Source organism: Vanacampus margaritifer, chromosome 18 (genome assembly GCF_051991255.1).
Source record: "Vanacampus margaritifer isolate UIUO_Vmar chromosome 18, RoL_Vmar_1.0, whole genome shotgun sequence".
NCBI lineage: Eukaryota > Metazoa > Chordata > Actinopteri > Syngnathiformes > Syngnathidae > Vanacampus > Vanacampus margaritifer.
The window spans coordinates 2941716-2957929 of record NC_135449.1 but is presented as its reverse complement, the minus strand read 5'-3'; the positions used below and the strand labels follow the sequence as shown (position 1 = coordinate 2957929).

Below are 16214 nucleotides of genomic sequence, written 5' to 3'. Positions count from 1 at the left end.
ACACTTGTGGGTAATGTAGTTCCCAGAAAACCGCTCCTCTCATTGGATTCCAGCTAAAGCAACAAATCTTTGAGAGGAACAAAACAACAGCATTAACCCAAACTGAAATCTGATGATTTTGACATTTTTTTGGGCAAAAACATAACAGAACAGTTATTATACAATAATAAAATACATTATGTATTATATTATATAACACGATGCAACAATACAATATAATATTTGACAATGAATGTGCAACAATGGCTATTTTCAAAATGAAACATCCCATCAGCCTATCTACCTTTGCCCATCCCTGCTCCAAACATTAAAATATAATCAAATAAAAACATTTAATTTAAATGACACAACCATATTTGACATAACAATGAACAACATTTTTCACGTTACCAAAAACACACACACTTTGATTTCAAATGAACCATAAATGTTCAGTCTGAGTCCATATTGGCAACATGTGGAAGCAACTCCACAGGATCTTGAAGATGAATTTGGAACGACACCTGCATGCCCGCTGATGATGCCAGCACGGCGTCGTCGCCATCTGCACACTGCAGGGTGCCATTGCCCGTTTTGGCTGCAGGAATCTGGAGCAGTGATGCCTTATGACACTGGTCAGTACCCTGAATCTGACGTTGGAAAATCAGAGAACTGTCGGGGGTGGGCGAGGCGTCAGCCATCGCCCTGGATGTGCTGTCCGAGGACCTGTTATGGTCTGGCACTGAGGCGATAGAAAAAGTGTTTACGTTGTCGTCAAAACCGGCTAGTCACTGTCCACAGCACACAAGTCGCGTTTCTGATGTCCAGCTGTGCAGTTTTTTCTTCAACTCTGTTCTCACCTGTAAACAAAAGTCAAAGAAAGTTTGCTGTTATTAGGGCCAGGCCAATATGGATTTTTTTTTTTCTTTAACAAATCTCTTGAACACTTGATTGGATACAATGGAGTTAGATTGTTTTGTTCAAACTGTAATGCTTCAATACAGAAGGAAGTGGTCAATGTCATTATAATAAATATTTTCTATATTTTCATGTTCCAAAAATGATTAGTGATGGGGGGGAAAAAAACAACCTCTTTGTTTGCATAGCAGTAGAGAACCGCCACCAGAAAGCCCTGTAAAAAATGACTTCAGTTAAAAATTGCACTGTTTGACTCGCGACAATGTGAAGCATATGAGAAGATAATAAGCAACAAGCCGTCTTTGGTCTTGTTCGTCCTACCTGAAACGAATTCAGGAAAAGCGAAAAGAAGACTTTAATGTAACGCAAAAGCCCCGTGGTTTGCTCATCTGTTACAAAGATGAAGATGACCTCGTGAACGCCAAACAAGGGAATCAACGTCAGCGTTGCCTTGGCCAGCCTAATCGGGCGAAACAAACAGCGGCAAAATTTGTAATTCAGCGTTATGTCCACTCTCTCATATTTTTATGCGAAACGAATGCGTGATGACTTGCCGACGTTTATAACTGGAATAGTCGCTCTGGTTGTTGGCGCGAAGTTTGGATAGAATAACCTTCAGAATATTCACGAATATCAGAAAGTTGATCTGTAGTAGGAGAAAAAAGAACTTTTGAGTTTTTGCGTGACACGAGTGGCTCCCAAATATCCTACTTACGAGAGAAGCAAGAAGAATGGGGGAACGAATAATCCACCAATAGTTCATGTTCTCGTTGACGGCCCAACACCTGCGAAGAAAGAACGATTATTGAACGATTATTCCCATCTGGTCTCATTGGGATTACAAGCGGTATTGTATAGTTACATGCTAGACAGACTTACTCTTTATTTTCTTTCAGAATCTTCATCACTACCCAGGGAACCACAAAGAGAAGTGGGGTTCCTACGACAAACACAGCATGCTGATAAAAATGAAGCGCGCGTATGTTCATTTTTTTTTTTTTTTGCTCCAATCGTATTATTAGGGCTTCAGAATCTGCAACTCACAGTTCAGCATTAGCAAAACGACCGTTTCTTTAACCAATCAGATTTCAAATTTCCAAAACACTGGCCCTTGATCATTCATATTATTCTTATTATTGGTTGATCAAAGCAAATTTGCCAAACAATTTTGACTAGCAAAACATATTTGAAGCAACATGCTGTTCTTTGCATTTTGGTATAGTTGTGATGTCTTCTATCGCTGGTGGTGCTGGTATTAACTCATTCAAACCGCAAAATGTGTAAATATGTTTTTTAAAACTTTGTCCTTCACTCCCAAAAATTTATTTAGGCCTATACGTTTTGTTTTTAATGTTTTTTTTAAATAAAAAAATATGCTAGAGCATACAGAAGGCTTTGATACAGCTTCTGACATGAAGAGGTGGCTTAAAGCAATGATAGTTATTACAAAAAATACGGCCAGCGGGTGGCAGCAGAGTATAAGAGATCAGACGTGCCTATACGTTTTGTTTTTAATGTTGTTGTTGTTTTTAATGCTAGAGCATACAGACGGCTTTGATACAGCTTCTGACATGAAGAGGTGGCTTAAAGCAATGATAGTTATTACAAAAAATACGGCCAGCGGGTGGCAGCAGAGTATAAGAGATCAGACGTGCCTATACGTTTTGTTTTTAATGTTGTTGTTGTTTTTAATGCTAGAGCATACAGAAGGCTTTGATACAGCTTCTGACATGAAGAGGTGGCTTAAAGCAATGATAGTTATTACAAAAAATACGGCCAGCGGGTGGCAGCAGAGTATAAGAGATCAGACGTGCCTATACGTTTTGTTTTTAATGTTGTTGTTGTTTTTAATGCTAGAGCATACAGACGGCTTTGATACAGCTTCTGACATGAAGAGGTGGCTTAAAGCAATGATAGTTATTACAAAAAATACGGCCAGCGGGTGGCAGCAGAGTATAAGAGATCAGACGTGCCTATACGTTTTGTTTTTAATGTTGTTGTTGTTTTTAATGCTAGAGCATACAGAAGGCTTTGATACAGCTTCTGACATGAAGAGGTGGCTTAAAGCAATGATAGTTATTACAAAAAATACGGCCAGCGGGTGGCAGCAGAGTATAAGAGATCAGCCAGGGCCAACAACAAGCTCTTTTTGACAGTGTTTTCACCAGTTATGTGAATAATGATTAAACCTAGCTAAATGCTAATATACTTTTTTTTACCCTGATGAAAGAAGAGACTCTAATCCTTCTTTTGGTAGGTTGCAAGATTTTATAGCAATCGAACACAATATTCTGTGGGCCTTGCAAAAATCTGTCAAAATCCAGTCAAACAGCAAGGAGCGAAGAGGGTTGCTGCAGTGAAAATGGCTGGGAGTGAATGAGTTTTAAAAGGCACCGTAGATTAAAATGAGCAAGTGCCCACTGAAGCTAGCAAAAGCACGGTCGTCCACTGCAACACAGATTAAGTACACTAACTTATGAGTATGGCCCAAGTATTTCCATGGCACCCATTTTTGTTAGTCTAATATTCTAATGCATTGCCCTCTCCTTGACACACAATAGAAATTCATTTATAGTAGTCAAAGTAATCAGCCTCGAGCAAGCTTACCCCAGCCAAGACAGAGGTACGGCAAGTATTTATTGCTGTCGATGAACACGGAGGCAATCAGCACAGAGTACAGATAAATGGCCTCTCCAAAAAACCAGTAATGGTTGGCGAGGACGCAGTACTGCATCAGAACCTGTGCTATCCTGCAGCCAATAGCGGCCTGAGGAGGACACAGAAAACGCCACATATGACGGGACATCAAATCCAAACTCAAACTTCACGGTTTCGGTTTTCACGATGAGACGACCAGCGATGAGAAGCCGCGGCCCACCTGATGGCTGAGCATCTCGCTCACGTCGGCGGGCTTCATGATTTCGCGTCCCCAGTGGCGTTCCAGCATGGTGTCCTTAACGATGACGGACACGGCGCGCAGGATGAAGGACAGGAAGAGGTTGGCGTGGATGTAGTTCCGTGCGCAACGCAGTTTCCTTAACAACAAAGAAGTATTCTTCAGAGAAGCCTATCTTCGCAATTATCCACCATCTCTAAAATGATCCGCTAATCAAGACATCCATTTTCTTCCAATTAAGAAAACACTTTCATAATGATACGATTTCTTATCTAAAATGTATTATTAGCTCACTGAACAAAAAGGCTTTAAAAACAATCCGTATTTGTATTACTTATAAACTCTTTGAATATACGTGACTTATGTATATACCGCCTGGCATGTGTTTGTTCAACATTGTATACTTGTACTTTTGAATATGATTAATAAAAAAATTTAAATTGAAAAAAAAGCGAAGTGAAACGCCCATAAAGAAAGCAAGGTAAGTCTCCGTTGCGTTCCTAAAGTGACGATCAAAACTTTTTTTTTTTTTTTTTTTTCTGGAGAGCTCAGTATTGTCCATTGGGTAATTTTACCGATTTGACATGTCATCATCATTGCTCTCCCTTTTTTTTTATTTTTTACATATATATATATATATATATATATATATATATATATATATATATATATATATTTTTTTTTTTTATATATATATATTTTTTTTTTTTTGTATATTTTTTTTTTTGTATGTGGGTGAAAATGTGTATGTGCGTGCGTGCGTGCATTCATTAGTTCACCTAAAACCTATGAAAAAATAAAAAGAAATAAAAAAAAAAATTTAAAAAATAAAAAAAATAAAAAAAATAAAAAATAAAAAAAATAAATAAATAAATAAAAAATAAAAAAACTCTGAATGCGTCGCCGCCATTCTACGTCACTACATGTATCTTTTTTTCTGAACCACTTATCCTCAACCAAGGTTAATTATTGTGACAAGCTGCTTTCAACGCTTAATCATTATTCATTGCTGACTGTATCAGAACAAGAAAAAGAGACTACTCAAAGAAAAACAACAATAAACATAACAACGTGCTGAAATGTGTTTACCGAAAGCTTAGCAGAATGACAAGAGCGGTAACGAGAGTGAGGAGGGACAAGGAATAGCCCACCGTGTACAACGTCCTGAAGCTCACCATAATTTTTTTCAGCCACATCTGAAAGACATACACACAAATCCAAATGAGTGGAGCAGCATGCGGGGCATGTCAAAATCCCGTACATCCAATAAAAAAATGATATACTGTACTTTTTTTTACCGTTTGCCACTTTCTAATTTTTGTGTAATTTCTACATGGCGGTACGTCCTCTGTAATCCTGCTTTTTACGCCTACAGAAAGTAACAGTTGTAGCTTCATTTTATAAATGTAAATCTTTGGGAATGACTATTGCTGATTTTTTTTTCTTTTTATTGTATTTTGGTGGGATGATAAATTGTGATTTGTTTCTCTTGCTCTCTCTCATTTTTTTCTTTATGTGTTTTGAATGCATTTGTGTTATTTTAACTCGTCCACTGCCATTGACGACTATTTCTATTAGTTTCACATTTTTTTTCCACTTTTGTGAACAAGAGTATGAAAACCTAGGGATTTTTTTTTTATTGTACATTTAGAACAGATATAAAATTTGTGATTAATCGTGAGTTAACTATTGAATCATGCGTTTAATTACAATTTAAAAAATGTAATCGTCTGACACCCCTAATTTCTGTAATATTTTCTTTTTTTTAATTAGGGGCATCAGGCGATTAAAATTTTTAATTGTAAATAATCACATGACTTCACTAATTAATCAAAAATGTTATGTCTGTTTTATATGTACAATTAAAAAAAATCGAAGTTTTCATACTCTTGTTAACAAAAGTGGAAAAAAAGGTGAAACTAATAGAAACAGTTCAAATGAATTTTTGACATCAATAGTCGTCAATGGCAGTGAATTAGTTAAAAGTATGTTTAAAAGCCTTTGTTGGTATTTTCGGTTGGGTTTGTAATATTAATTATATAATGAAATAAATAACAATAATAAATAATAATAATAATAAATATAATAATATAATAATAATAATAATAAATATTAAATATTAATAAGTAATATTTTAATCAACATTTTTAATCACTTTTGTTCTTGCCTGTGTTTTTATTCATGAAACTTTTTTTTTTTTAACTTTGTTGTTTCTCTCACTTGTTTCCACTTGTACTTATTTTTTATCCATCTATACAACACTTAGATTAAAAGTGCTCTAAAAATAAACATGTTGTTAATATGATTTTTTTTTTCATTCATTGGCAGTCGGACGGAACAGAATAATCAGTGTTTTTGCACTATAAAATAACATGTGGGACAGATTTGCAGGCAGGTATGAAGCCGCATGAAAATTGACTCGATATGTATTGATTTTGAACATAAAAATATAAAAACATCTATCACAGCAGTGGCGATGTCATCCCTTATTATTTCTCCTGCACAGCACTCAAATTACAGCCAACCTTTTGTCATTCTGTGCTACGGCAGCACGGTATACTTGGCAATTTGCGTGACATATCTGCAGGGAACTATGAAACCGCGAAAATTGACTAGAATGGAATGAAATTGGTTTCCCCGGGCACCTGAAAGGTTCAGAAAAGATAATATTAAAACAACCCTTCATTATTGACATAAAATACAATAAAGCTATTATTCTCCACAGGATTTATCACAATAGTTCCTTGAGATATGGATGCCTATGAAGATTTGTCGAGTCGTTGCTTGGCCAATCACAAGATCAGACACCCCCCTCCCCCTCCCCCTCCACACACACACACACACACAAAATATCTATATATCAAAGCACCCCTGCACCTTTGCTCATGTGAGAAGCGCTTGAGGCTCCTGCGAAAAGATCACTTGTCTGTCCTACCTCCTGAGACGTGACCTCTTTTTCCTCTTCACACTGGGACTTATCCCGCCACACGTGGCCGTTATCGTCAAGCTCCCAAAGGCCGTCGGCGCCGCACCGCCGTTGTACCACCCCGTGTGACACTGGATCAAAGAAAAACAATAAAATGGATTTTTTTTCTTCTTACTGACAGCTGTTGTACAGTAGATTGTGTTTATATATATATATATGCTAACAAGCAGTAGCCTAGCATATTTTCTGAGCATCTGCCCGAGGGGGTGCACACCCCCCCCCCCCTCCACACCCCACATCCTCAGTGAAGAAAATTTTTGAATGGTAGAAAAATTACTCTAGCGGGTCAATATTGGCAGCCAATGGAAACATATTAAGTTTAAAGGGAGAGTCAGTGATCCCTAGCGTCATCTCGTGGTGAACTAATAATTCATTCATTTAAAAAAAAAAAAACGACTGTTTATGCGAATAGTATTAAAAAAAAATGTTGTATATAGCATAAACATATATTTTCTTTTTATAGTAATCACTAATTACATTACATGGATGTCTCACCTCACCAGAGCCGCCATGTTTCGCCACCATCTTCCTGCTTTTGCTCTCGTAAACTTTTACTAGCTTTTTTTGTTCGTTTTTTTTTACTAGCTCCTCCGACTAGCCGCTCTTGTTAGCCACGCCAACCCATGTCTCCGACTAACTCCCGCTAGTCGCTCTTGTTAGCCGCCCCGGCTAATTACGGCTCGCACGGTCTTTTGGCGTCGCTTGCCGCGGGCTTCACGACGGTTGCCAAGCCGCCGTCGCTCGCCGAGATGCTTGTTTGCTCACGCAAAATAAGAATTGTCGGTAGGTTTGCGAAATGTGGTCTCTCCGAGCCACTGCGGTGTGCGTGCTTCTAATGCTATTCTTTAACCACTAGATGGCGCTAAGGACTACACACTGGGTCTTTAAAATATCGATAGCTGTTTTCCAAATTGTCCGTGTACAGACGTGGCGGCCATCTTAGTAGGGGCGAGTGTCCTATCAAAGGTAATGGAAGGCATGGATGTTAGCTTAGCATATCTACATAACATTTGTTGTCGTTGTACAAAGAAGCTCTTATCTATGGCATCTAATCATAAATGAGCTCTACTATGCAAACCCAATATTTCATTTCTGGTATACCTTGATCATACCAGGGCAGGTAGAAAGGACAAGAGATGTTGACAAGAGATGAAGCAGGAGCATCCGGCCAGCAAGCGTATCTATCAAACGTCCTGTTGCAAAACAAGCCGTCTGGAAAGGCCACACAATGACAAGGTAAAGGTCAAACATTCACGGCCCATTCGAATATTTTCACGTGGATCACAGCAGGTGACATTTTCCTCTCTCTGATTGTGTCATATTGAACGATGCATGCCAAACATCTCCATACCTTGAGGCAACGGCTCATTTTCAATCATCTTGATACAGTCGTCCTTATACTGCACCCACTTGTGATACGTTTCCTCTAACACTTTCCCGCTGGCCATGTCAATCTGTGAATATTATATTGCAAAGTTGATGTAAGACACGAGTGATTTGGCATTTTCGGGCCACACGCTCACTGCCACTCGGTTGGTGCCGATTGCTTACAAACATGATGAAAAGATCTATTATAAGGTGTTATTCAAGCGTATTCAACATTCGATACAAGAAGGGGGGGGGACAAACTAACCATGGGTAGTTTGGCAAGCAGCAGAAATGTCACGGCCATGATGTCTCTTGAAGCCATTGTGATTGATTTTTTCTTCCTCACCGCACACTGAAGGAGGAAGCCCAAATTTGAAGCATCTATTTGCAAACATGTACACCACATTCAGCCAATTTTCAAGAGGAGACTTCATGTGTCAACAGTATTGCAACACTATGACTCTTCTGCATTACCCTTCCTGGTTGGATAAGGGTTAAATAATATAAATAAATACATATGGAAACATAATGAACTAATATGTGGTTACAACACAAATGCTATAGGGAAAAAAATGACTTTAATGCCACACAATTCGCAAATCTTTATATACAAGTAAATGTAGAGAAACAACACAAACAATCGTATGTGATCCGATGCCAAAGTAGCCAATTAATGTAAACATTATTTGATAAAGGATTTTGTCTAGCTTCTAACATCTTCTAAAAATAATCTTCAGTCTTTGCTTGAGAAACAAATATGCAAATTTCACCGGAGCACGAATTAATACAGTATTAAAAAAAATAAATAAAATAAGAGCCTCTCTCATCTCCCAAGCTCCAAATAATTCACACGAAATGTAATCACTGCAATTATTTGACAGCGGATGTTATTTATTAATTTTTTTAAAGAAAAAGAAGCACTTACAGGTAGAGGAACGCAGCGTGGAAACTTTCCGTGCCGCGCTGATGGCCGTCACGTCGAACCTGCACGCGGTGCTCGCTCTTTACATTCTTTTCTAATGTGTGCTGCAATCGCAAACCGCGCTGTCTAATGTGGCAAGCCACCCTTCATTGCGCGTGCTCGTCCGAGTGCACCGCTTCGCCGCCACTGCCGTGATTTTGCGTCACAAATAACAGCGTCCATTAATTGAATAAATGGTTCACATCTTTCTTTAGATTGTCGGAAACGGAGTTTTCTTGTGCTCGTGTGGGTAAAAAAAAACAAAAAACAACAACACTGAAATTACTTTTATAGTTCAAAAAGTCATGTATTGACTTAAAACGCAACTTTATTGTATCGACTTAAAACACAACTTTATTGATCTTGCAATTTGACAAAGACAATTGCTTGTTGGGTGGAAAAGTGTTACACATTAAACGTAAAGACATTAATTAATATAATTATTCAATCTTCCATTCTCTGTAGTGCTAACAGCTGAGCTGGAGTTTAGCTGACTTTGGGCAATAATACAATCATAAATAAGTTTTTTAAAAAATTGCTCAAAAAATAACATATTTACTTATTTAGCTAGCTAGATATCTTTTGTAGCTTTCTGCCAACTTTCGAATTACTGTTGATCTTTCATTTTTGTAATTTTATTTATGTTTTTTGTCTTTTGTTCTTTTACTTCCCCTCTGGAAAAGAGTTCAATTTTCATATCTGTTTCTATTCATAAGCTATTATGAACAACCAGCAAGTCACTTTTTTTTCCTTTTTTTGCAGTGGTGAATAAATTCCAAGTTCACAGCCCTTATGAAACCAATAAATTGATTGCCTTGCCTCTCTCTGCGGCAGTTTGTGTATTTATTTTTCATTCTCTACTGGGTTGTGCTAGAACTGCATGCAGGTCATATTAACACTGAAATGTGTTTGTTGTGCTAATGACACCAAGAGTCACAATTGCTAATGCACTTTCAGGCATTTCAAAAAACAACAAAAAAAAAAGGGACAGTCAAACACAAATACAGAATGAAGATGTTCATACACATGTTCTTGTATTTTACAATATTTTTTGTTTATAGCAGTTTTTTTCCAGTCTGGATATAATGTTAATCGCTTAACGATTGAAGCACATTTTTATGCTGATGATTTTGAAGTCCGGTGCCGGATGGAGAGCAGCAGGTGACGTCCGCCGATCACGGTGAGAGTCGCTGGTAAGCCCAGCAGCCCTCGCCTCGCCGTTGATGCTCACCCAGCTCGGCGTCGGCAGCCATTTTAGTGAAGACAATACGGTCGTGCAGCCTGTTGGTTTGACCCTGCCAGAACTCGATCAGATGGGGCTTCACCACATAGCCCCCCCTAGTGGGCAACGGGTGAATAGATGGAGGATTAGGTTTTATCTTGAGAAATGTAAAATCAAATAAAATCAATTTCTATTGACAGTGTAAAATCGAAATTTAGTGATTTTATTGTGAAAATACTCACCAGTAGTCTGGCATCGGCACTTGTGTGTCCTTATACTTCTCCTCTAGCTCCGTGTTTTTCTCCCTCAGGAACTAAAAAGACTTTATGTTAACTTTTCATAATTGTTTATATTTTTATAAAAACCTATAAAATAAAATTTGTGATTAATTGTGAGTAAACTAGTGAAGTCATGCGATTAATTAAGATTAAAAATTTGAACCGCAAATGAGTTAATAATTTTGAATAAAATAAATAAATAAAATAAAGACAACTTTTTGGCTTAATTGAAATTTAATTATTTTTTATTATTATTATACTTTATATTTATTTCATATTTTAGTTTATTTATTTATTATTAATATATTTAGGTTTTTTTTAAGCGTTTCCGCCATCAGTGTTTGTGTACATTTGGTTCTTCTTACGTCTCTGTTGGGAACCGGCGTGCTCTGCCTGCTCACCACCGCCCCGATCTGGCTGCTTTTTGGCCGCGAGTGGAAGTAATCGCAGGAGCTCTGGTAGGGGATTCGCTCCACCTCGCCCTCGATGCGGATCTACCAGGACAAAAGTGGGAAATCCGCGCAGACCAAGAGGGACAAACGGACATGGATGTCGTCTCACCTGTCTGTTCAAAGGCTCCCAGTAGAAGACGAGACAGGCGTGAGGGTTGCTCTCCTGTCAACGGGCGACAAAATGACTCCAATGATTTTGGAGGCCACAAAAGGTCGAAGGTCGCGGTTACTCACCAGCTCCTTTCCCTTGCGGCTCTCGAAGTTGGTGAAGAATCGGAAGCCGTAGTCGCTGTAACCTTTGAGCAGAACCATGCGGGCCGATGGCCGTCCATCCCTGACTCACAGTAGTGGGAAGTAACCAAGTACAAATACTTTGTTAGTGTACTAGATTTTACAGGTGTGTGTAATTGTGTGTATATTTTTCATTGGAAGCGCTCCTTGAGCAATTCAAGTATTACTTTAGCGCCACCTAGTGGAATATTAGTGTAGTTAGTTTTAAAGTGCTTGTGTGTGTGAGCATGTTATTTATGCTAATATGCTAGCTAATGCTATTGATGAGCCTCATTTGACGGTGGCTTGTTTGTGCTGAATAATTTACCTACCAGTACTGAATACAGTTTTTCTGGTAACACTGGTTCATAACTGCGCGTTCGTAAGCATACGCTGCTCTCTGTGCCTAAAACACTCCAAATGTTCAAACTCCTGGTGACATCATACGACCCCTGTGTTTGATCCTTTATGTTGAAAGTACTTTGCCACCATTTTGAAACATTTCTAGGTGATTACAAACGGTGTGTGTTCACTGTAGCCCACACGCAGTCATGCGTTTTCGGCTAATTTTGTCAAAATAGGTGCTACTTTTTCCCACCCTTCCGCAGACGACGACACGGCGTTTAATAGAAATCGAGAGAGGTAAAGTCAACTGCGATTATGATTTTGACTGATTGATTTCTTGAGATTTTAAACAACTCCATGCATACCCTTATTTAAGAGAATTACTTCATGTTATCAGCTCCAATAACGATGGCCAAAAAATTATAATCTCTTTTTAATCTGGAGAAAAACATACAAATAAGATGTATTTAAATTACTATCATTATCTACTTAAGTGTGTTTTGTAATTCAGTTCACAACTTTAGCCAAGCTATGCGAACATGTTGTTTTTAAAGTGTTTTCTTACTTCTTCTTAGTACGCACACTATGTTAGTAAAATAGGTAATTTTGTATACAGAGAAGTGTTTTATTTCATTGCACGAAGTTTAAAAATTGATGATTGCTGCTATGCAGCCACCAATAAATAATAATTTTATGACGCCCGATGAGACAAGCCAAGTTGCAGCACCTTTTATGCGCAAGTACATTTCAGAGTCTGTACGTTTTTATTTGACTCACGTAAAAGTAGAATTGGTACATAGTTGTAAACATGCTTGCTGTTTGCTCACTTGGTTGCCGTGGCGATGCACATGGCGTTGGCCTCGCCAACCTCAGGACACTTGGTGGCTTCATCGAACCAGCTTCCAAACTGCTTGATTGGATCCAGAGAAGTCAGCTGGTTCTCCTCAAAACACTAAATTAAAAATAATCATGCTGTAAGAAGTTCAAATGTAGACGTTCAAAGCAGAGAGTGGAAACTCAATGGGAATGGATGTGAGGTCAAAGTGGTTCTTTTGCTCTTCAACATCAGCCTAGCTGCCAAGCCAAAGTCCGGTTAGGTTATTATCTTAATTAGCCCCACTGTTTTGTAACAGCGGGTTTCTTAAAAAAAAAAAAAAAAGTAGATGACTAAATATTTGTTTGGTGGCTTGATGTTTACATTTAATGGGTGTGTAGTGTAGGCACTCCAGAGACCATTTGTACGCAAACACTATAATTATTATTTTGTATAATGCCTAATGTTCATTCAGTAATTTCATTCCAGCCTTATTGCAACGCTCACCTCCTCGTCTCCTTTGTATTTCTTCCTCATGTCACTGAGATCCATGCTGTTACGCGTCGGCTGTCTGTGGAGAAAGTGTGGAAAGACGCTTTGCTCACAAGCAATCGGAGGCGAAAAGGACGCGCGATTTGCACCGATTAATAAAACAATCCGGCCCAATGACAGTGTACGCCTCATGCTTGTCGCCAATGTGACGTAACGGCGAGCACGCTTTACGTAAAAAACATTACGCAAATTTTGCAGCCGATGTTAATGTATAACTTTCTTTTCAAGCAACCGATAGTATCTTTCTTAACCATTGGTTTATAATAAGCATGAAGTAGACAGAAAATTACATTCACGGAAAACGTGCTGAACATTGCACAGTGTTGCGTTTAGGGAATATCGTCTTAATGAAATTCGGAGAGAATAAAATAACCGCAGCACATTAGGATGCATTAAGATTAAGAAACCGAAATGAGAACACCTTTATCTATAACGTTTATTTACTTTGTATCAATCGTGGCCTGATCTTATTTGTAAAAAAAAGAATAACACACATAAAAAAACATTTTATAGCTCTGATTGTGAAGGTAGCATTTTGGCGTCACTTCCGGAAAACGATTTCCTGTCAAACATGGCAGCGACCTTGTGTGGGAAATTATTACCTAAAAAAGGTAATGTAGCTATAACGACTTATTTTATTATTTATATAACGCGTATGAGGACGATATTCCCCTTCAATATTCGCGATGATCGTTAAGTTCCTGCTAAGTTGCTGCGAACCAATGAGGGTTTAGCTAGCATGTGATGTTTACTGTATAAATAAGGGGTCCAACTGCGGCTTTCGCCGAAAAAGTTGGCTCATTTATTACCTCCTAATTACTACATAGAGATTTTATTAATATAGTGGACTGTATGGTTAATAAATCGATTAAAATCCGTTTTCGAATACCCCTCGGGTTTCATTATTGTATATGGGCCGCCTCGTGATGTTATTATTGTCGTACCGGATAGACGTCAACTTGTGGACCTGCTGTATTAGATATTAAATACATTATATATATTTATATTCTCACTACCCTCCTATATTTTGTTCAAATTTGATATGAAACTTTGAGCATGGCGTAGAATCTTGTATAAGCCATTTCGGCTTCATTTCCTCCTTACACTGTTTTTAAATTGTGCTAAATAAAAACATCGAAAATCGAAATATCTCATTGCCTCGATATGTCATAGGAATGATCTTCTTCAGAGGAGGCTTTATTGTATCTGTCCAGCTTGTGACCGTGTCTTCGTTCCAGGATGGCTCCCCCTGACTCAGAGCATTCGACACGGCTCCAAAGCTGTCACCCGCCACAGGAAACCGATGCATTTCATTAAACAGAAGCTGATGGCTGTGACGCAGTACATCCCCCCGAAACCGGCTGCGCCGCGGGGCGCTTATGCAGACGAAACCACTGTGGTTAAGGAGCAGGTAACAACAGGCGTCAAAATCATCACTATAGTATAACATTTATTTTATTTAGACATGTTATTAAAAAAAAAACTTCAGATGGTGTCACTGGACAGTTCATTACAACTGCATACAAATAAGACAAAAGTAAGCGTGAAAAAAAAAAACGTTCTTCGTGTTCAGGAGAGTCCGTTGATGAGGCTGCTGAAGCGAGACTTGGAAGGGATCTTCCGCGACTGCAAGATGGTCGCTGTGGCGCAGAACAATGGTTCCACCTCTGATGACATGGTGATGCTCAAGTACAGGTTCCAAAAGCATGGCATTATGGTCAAATTCTTCCCTAACCAGGTAAACAAATAGAACAACCAGGAAGTGTTAACTCAGCTCTAGTTTTTTTTTTTTTTTACTACAAATTATGTATCTTTGTTCATTTACTTATGTTTGCCTTTGCTCAATAAAAGATATGAAACACTGATCTATTGTCCGCATGTGTTCGTTTGCAGGTGATGCGTTCGTTCCTCAGCGAAAGCATCTACAGCAACATGGCTCCTCTATTCATTGGGCCCACCGTGCTGTTGGTCAGTAAAGAGCCCAAGGTGAAGGAAATGCTGTCCACGTTGCGGGTCACCCAGCAGATGGTTCTACTAGGTACCTTTTTATTTTTTTACGTTTTAGAATACAGTGAGTAAATGCCCCTCTGTCTGACTGCTATTTTGCAATTTTTTGGGGTGCACTTTATAGTATTTTTTAATTAGTATTTATTTATTGCTTTTTGTTCTCCCTCATGTTTATTTTGGGTGTAGTTCCACTGTTGGTCACTAGATGGTATTTTGTTACTGTGTTTGATACTGTAAATTGGAGAGACAAAAAGTGAAAACAGGAAGAATTTCAAGGTCAGCCTTGTTTTTGCTCAAGATTATTAAATGTCACATCCTCTTAAATCCTGCTTTTTACGCCTACAAAGAAATATTGCAAATGCAAATCCGAATGAACACTGAAACTAATACAAACCAACACTTGCCGCTGTGCTCCACAGGAGCGTGCATAGACAACACGCTAATGAGCACTCAAGGCCTGGCGAGCTACGCCAAGCTACCATCGGTCACTGTGGTTCAGGGCCAGCTGGTGAGCGGCCTGAACACGCTGGCCTCGCAAACCAGCGCCTTGCTGCAGCGACACCCCGCCCACTTGACGGCACTGCTGCAGCAGTACGTCGCGCAGCAGGCCGAAGCGGAGGAAGCCACGTGAGGTGAGGAACGTCACTGGACGTTGAGGACGTGGGCGAGGGAGGACCGCGCACGCTGGACTGCTGCCTTGATTTAATAAGGTCTTAATTATCATTATTTACATTAAAGGTGTTTTGCGACTGTTTGTGGGTTGAGTTGTTCATTTTGCTTTTTCACTGGACACGTCATGAAGTATTAGGGCGGTGTGATATGTTCTTTTTTTTTTCTCACAAAAATCTGTTCACTCATTTGAATTTTTTATTTTTTTTTTTGCATTTAGAAAAAATCTCAAATTTTATTTCTTAAGTCAAAGCAAAAATTGTCCAAAAGATGTATTGAATTAAAAAAAATCTGGTCTATTGCAAGGCACTACTGTATTACAAAAAGAGATGGCAAATCCTGATCCGGAAAGTAAAAACCCTGCCAACTGTTTGGCTTTAGCCCCTCGTGCTAGCTAGCTAGCTCCCTAGCAGGTAAACAAGCACCCGGGGAGCTAACTAGGGAGCTAGCTAGCTAGCACGAGGGGCTAAAGCCAAACTGGCAGCGTTTTTACTTTC

General features: G+C 38.8%; 3 protein-coding genes across 5 annotated transcripts; 1 reads left to right on the top strand and 2 right to left on the bottom strand.

The window, feature by feature from the left end:
- Nucleotides 1–87: 87 nt before the first annotated feature.
- On the bottom strand, nucleotides 88–9205 carry LOC144038680 (glucagon receptor-like). Its single transcript, XM_077551347.1, has 14 exons — nucleotides 9073–9205; nucleotides 8413–8528; nucleotides 8131–8233; nucleotides 7881–7991; nucleotides 6729–6850; nucleotides 4883–4989; nucleotides 3776–3932; nucleotides 3505–3664; nucleotides 1777–1837; nucleotides 1613–1682; nucleotides 1452–1543; nucleotides 1219–1357; nucleotides 1070–1111; nucleotides 88–839 (listed from the first exon to the last, which is right to left on the bottom strand). Exons 2-14 carry the CDS (start codon nucleotides 8467–8469, stop codon nucleotides 768–770), a joined length of 1293 nt encoding a protein of 430 aa, XP_077407473.1. The 5' UTR covers nucleotides 8470–8528; nucleotides 9073–9205; the 3' UTR covers nucleotides 88–767.
- Nucleotides 9206–10117: 912 nt separating this feature from the next.
- Nucleotides 10118–13371, bottom strand: pnpo (pyridoxamine 5'-phosphate oxidase). The gene is made up of 7 exons (XM_077551702.1): nucleotides 12997–13371; nucleotides 12503–12627; nucleotides 11295–11394; nucleotides 11170–11223; nucleotides 10974–11102; nucleotides 10573–10643; nucleotides 10118–10446 (listed from the first exon to the last, which is right to left on the bottom strand). The coding sequence occupies exons 1-7, from the start codon at nucleotides 13171–13173 to the stop codon at nucleotides 10284–10286; spliced, it is 819 nt and encodes a 272-aa protein (XP_077407828.1). The 5' UTR covers nucleotides 13174–13371; the 3' UTR covers nucleotides 10118–10283.
- On the top strand, nucleotides 11817–15802 carry mrpl10 (mitochondrial ribosomal protein L10). Of its 3 annotated transcripts, none has more exons than XM_077551705.1 (5): nucleotides 11817–11972; nucleotides 14280–14452; nucleotides 14615–14779; nucleotides 14935–15079; nucleotides 15468–15802. In XM_077551705.1, exons 2-5 carry the CDS (start codon nucleotides 14345–14347, stop codon nucleotides 15677–15679), a joined length of 630 nt encoding a protein of 209 aa, XP_077407831.1. In that variant the 5' UTR covers nucleotides 11817–11972; nucleotides 14280–14344; the 3' UTR covers nucleotides 15680–15802. The 3 variants fall into 3 exon arrangements, with proteins under 3 accessions (XP_077407831.1, XP_077407830.1, XP_077407829.1); XM_077551704.1 differs by lacking the exon at nucleotides 11817–11972 and adding an exon at nucleotides 13521–13652; XM_077551703.1 differs by lacking the exon at nucleotides 11817–11972 and adding an exon at nucleotides 13578–13652 and having other exon boundaries at nucleotides 14256–14452.
- The last annotated feature ends 412 nt before the right edge of the window (nucleotides 15803–16214 follow it).

Excerpts from the sequence above, each read along its gene's own strand:
- LOC144038680 (XM_077551347.1), bottom strand. The coding sequence starts at position 8,469 with ATGGCTTCAAGAGACATCATGGCCGTGACATTTCTGCTGCTTGCCAAA. Across the intron at positions 1,683-1,776 it reads ATTCTGAAAGAAAATAAAGA|GTGTTGGGCCGTCAACGAGA; the intron begins GTAAGTCTGTCT and ends CTTTCTTCGCAG. Across the intron at positions 840-1,069 it reads ACTGCTATGCAAACAAAGAG|GTGAGAACAGAGTTGAAGAA; the intron begins GTTGTTTTTTTC and ends TTTTGTTTACAG.
- pnpo (XM_077551702.1), bottom strand. The coding sequence starts at position 13,173 with ATGAGGCGTACACTGTCATTGGGCCGGATTGTTTTATTAATCGGTGCA. Across the intron at positions 11,395-12,502 it reads TGCATCGCCACGGCAACCAA|GGATGGACGGCCATCGGCCC; the intron begins GTGAGCAAACAG and ends ACTGTGAGTCAG. Across the intron at positions 10,447-10,572 it reads GTGCCGATGCCAGACTACTG|GGGGGGCTATGTGGTGAAGC; the intron begins GTGAGTATTTTC and ends GTTGCCCACTAG.
- mrpl10 (XM_077551703.1), top strand. The coding sequence starts at position 13,613 with ATGGCAGCGACCTTGTGTGGGAAATTATTACCTAAAAAAG. Across the intron at positions 14,780-14,934 it reads TCAAATTCTTCCCTAACCAG|GTGATGCGTTCGTTCCTCAG; the intron begins GTAAACAAATAG and ends GTTCGTTTGCAG. Across the intron at positions 15,080-15,467 it reads CCAGCAGATGGTTCTACTAG|GAGCGTGCATAGACAACACG; the intron begins GTACCTTTTTAT and ends TGTGCTCCACAG.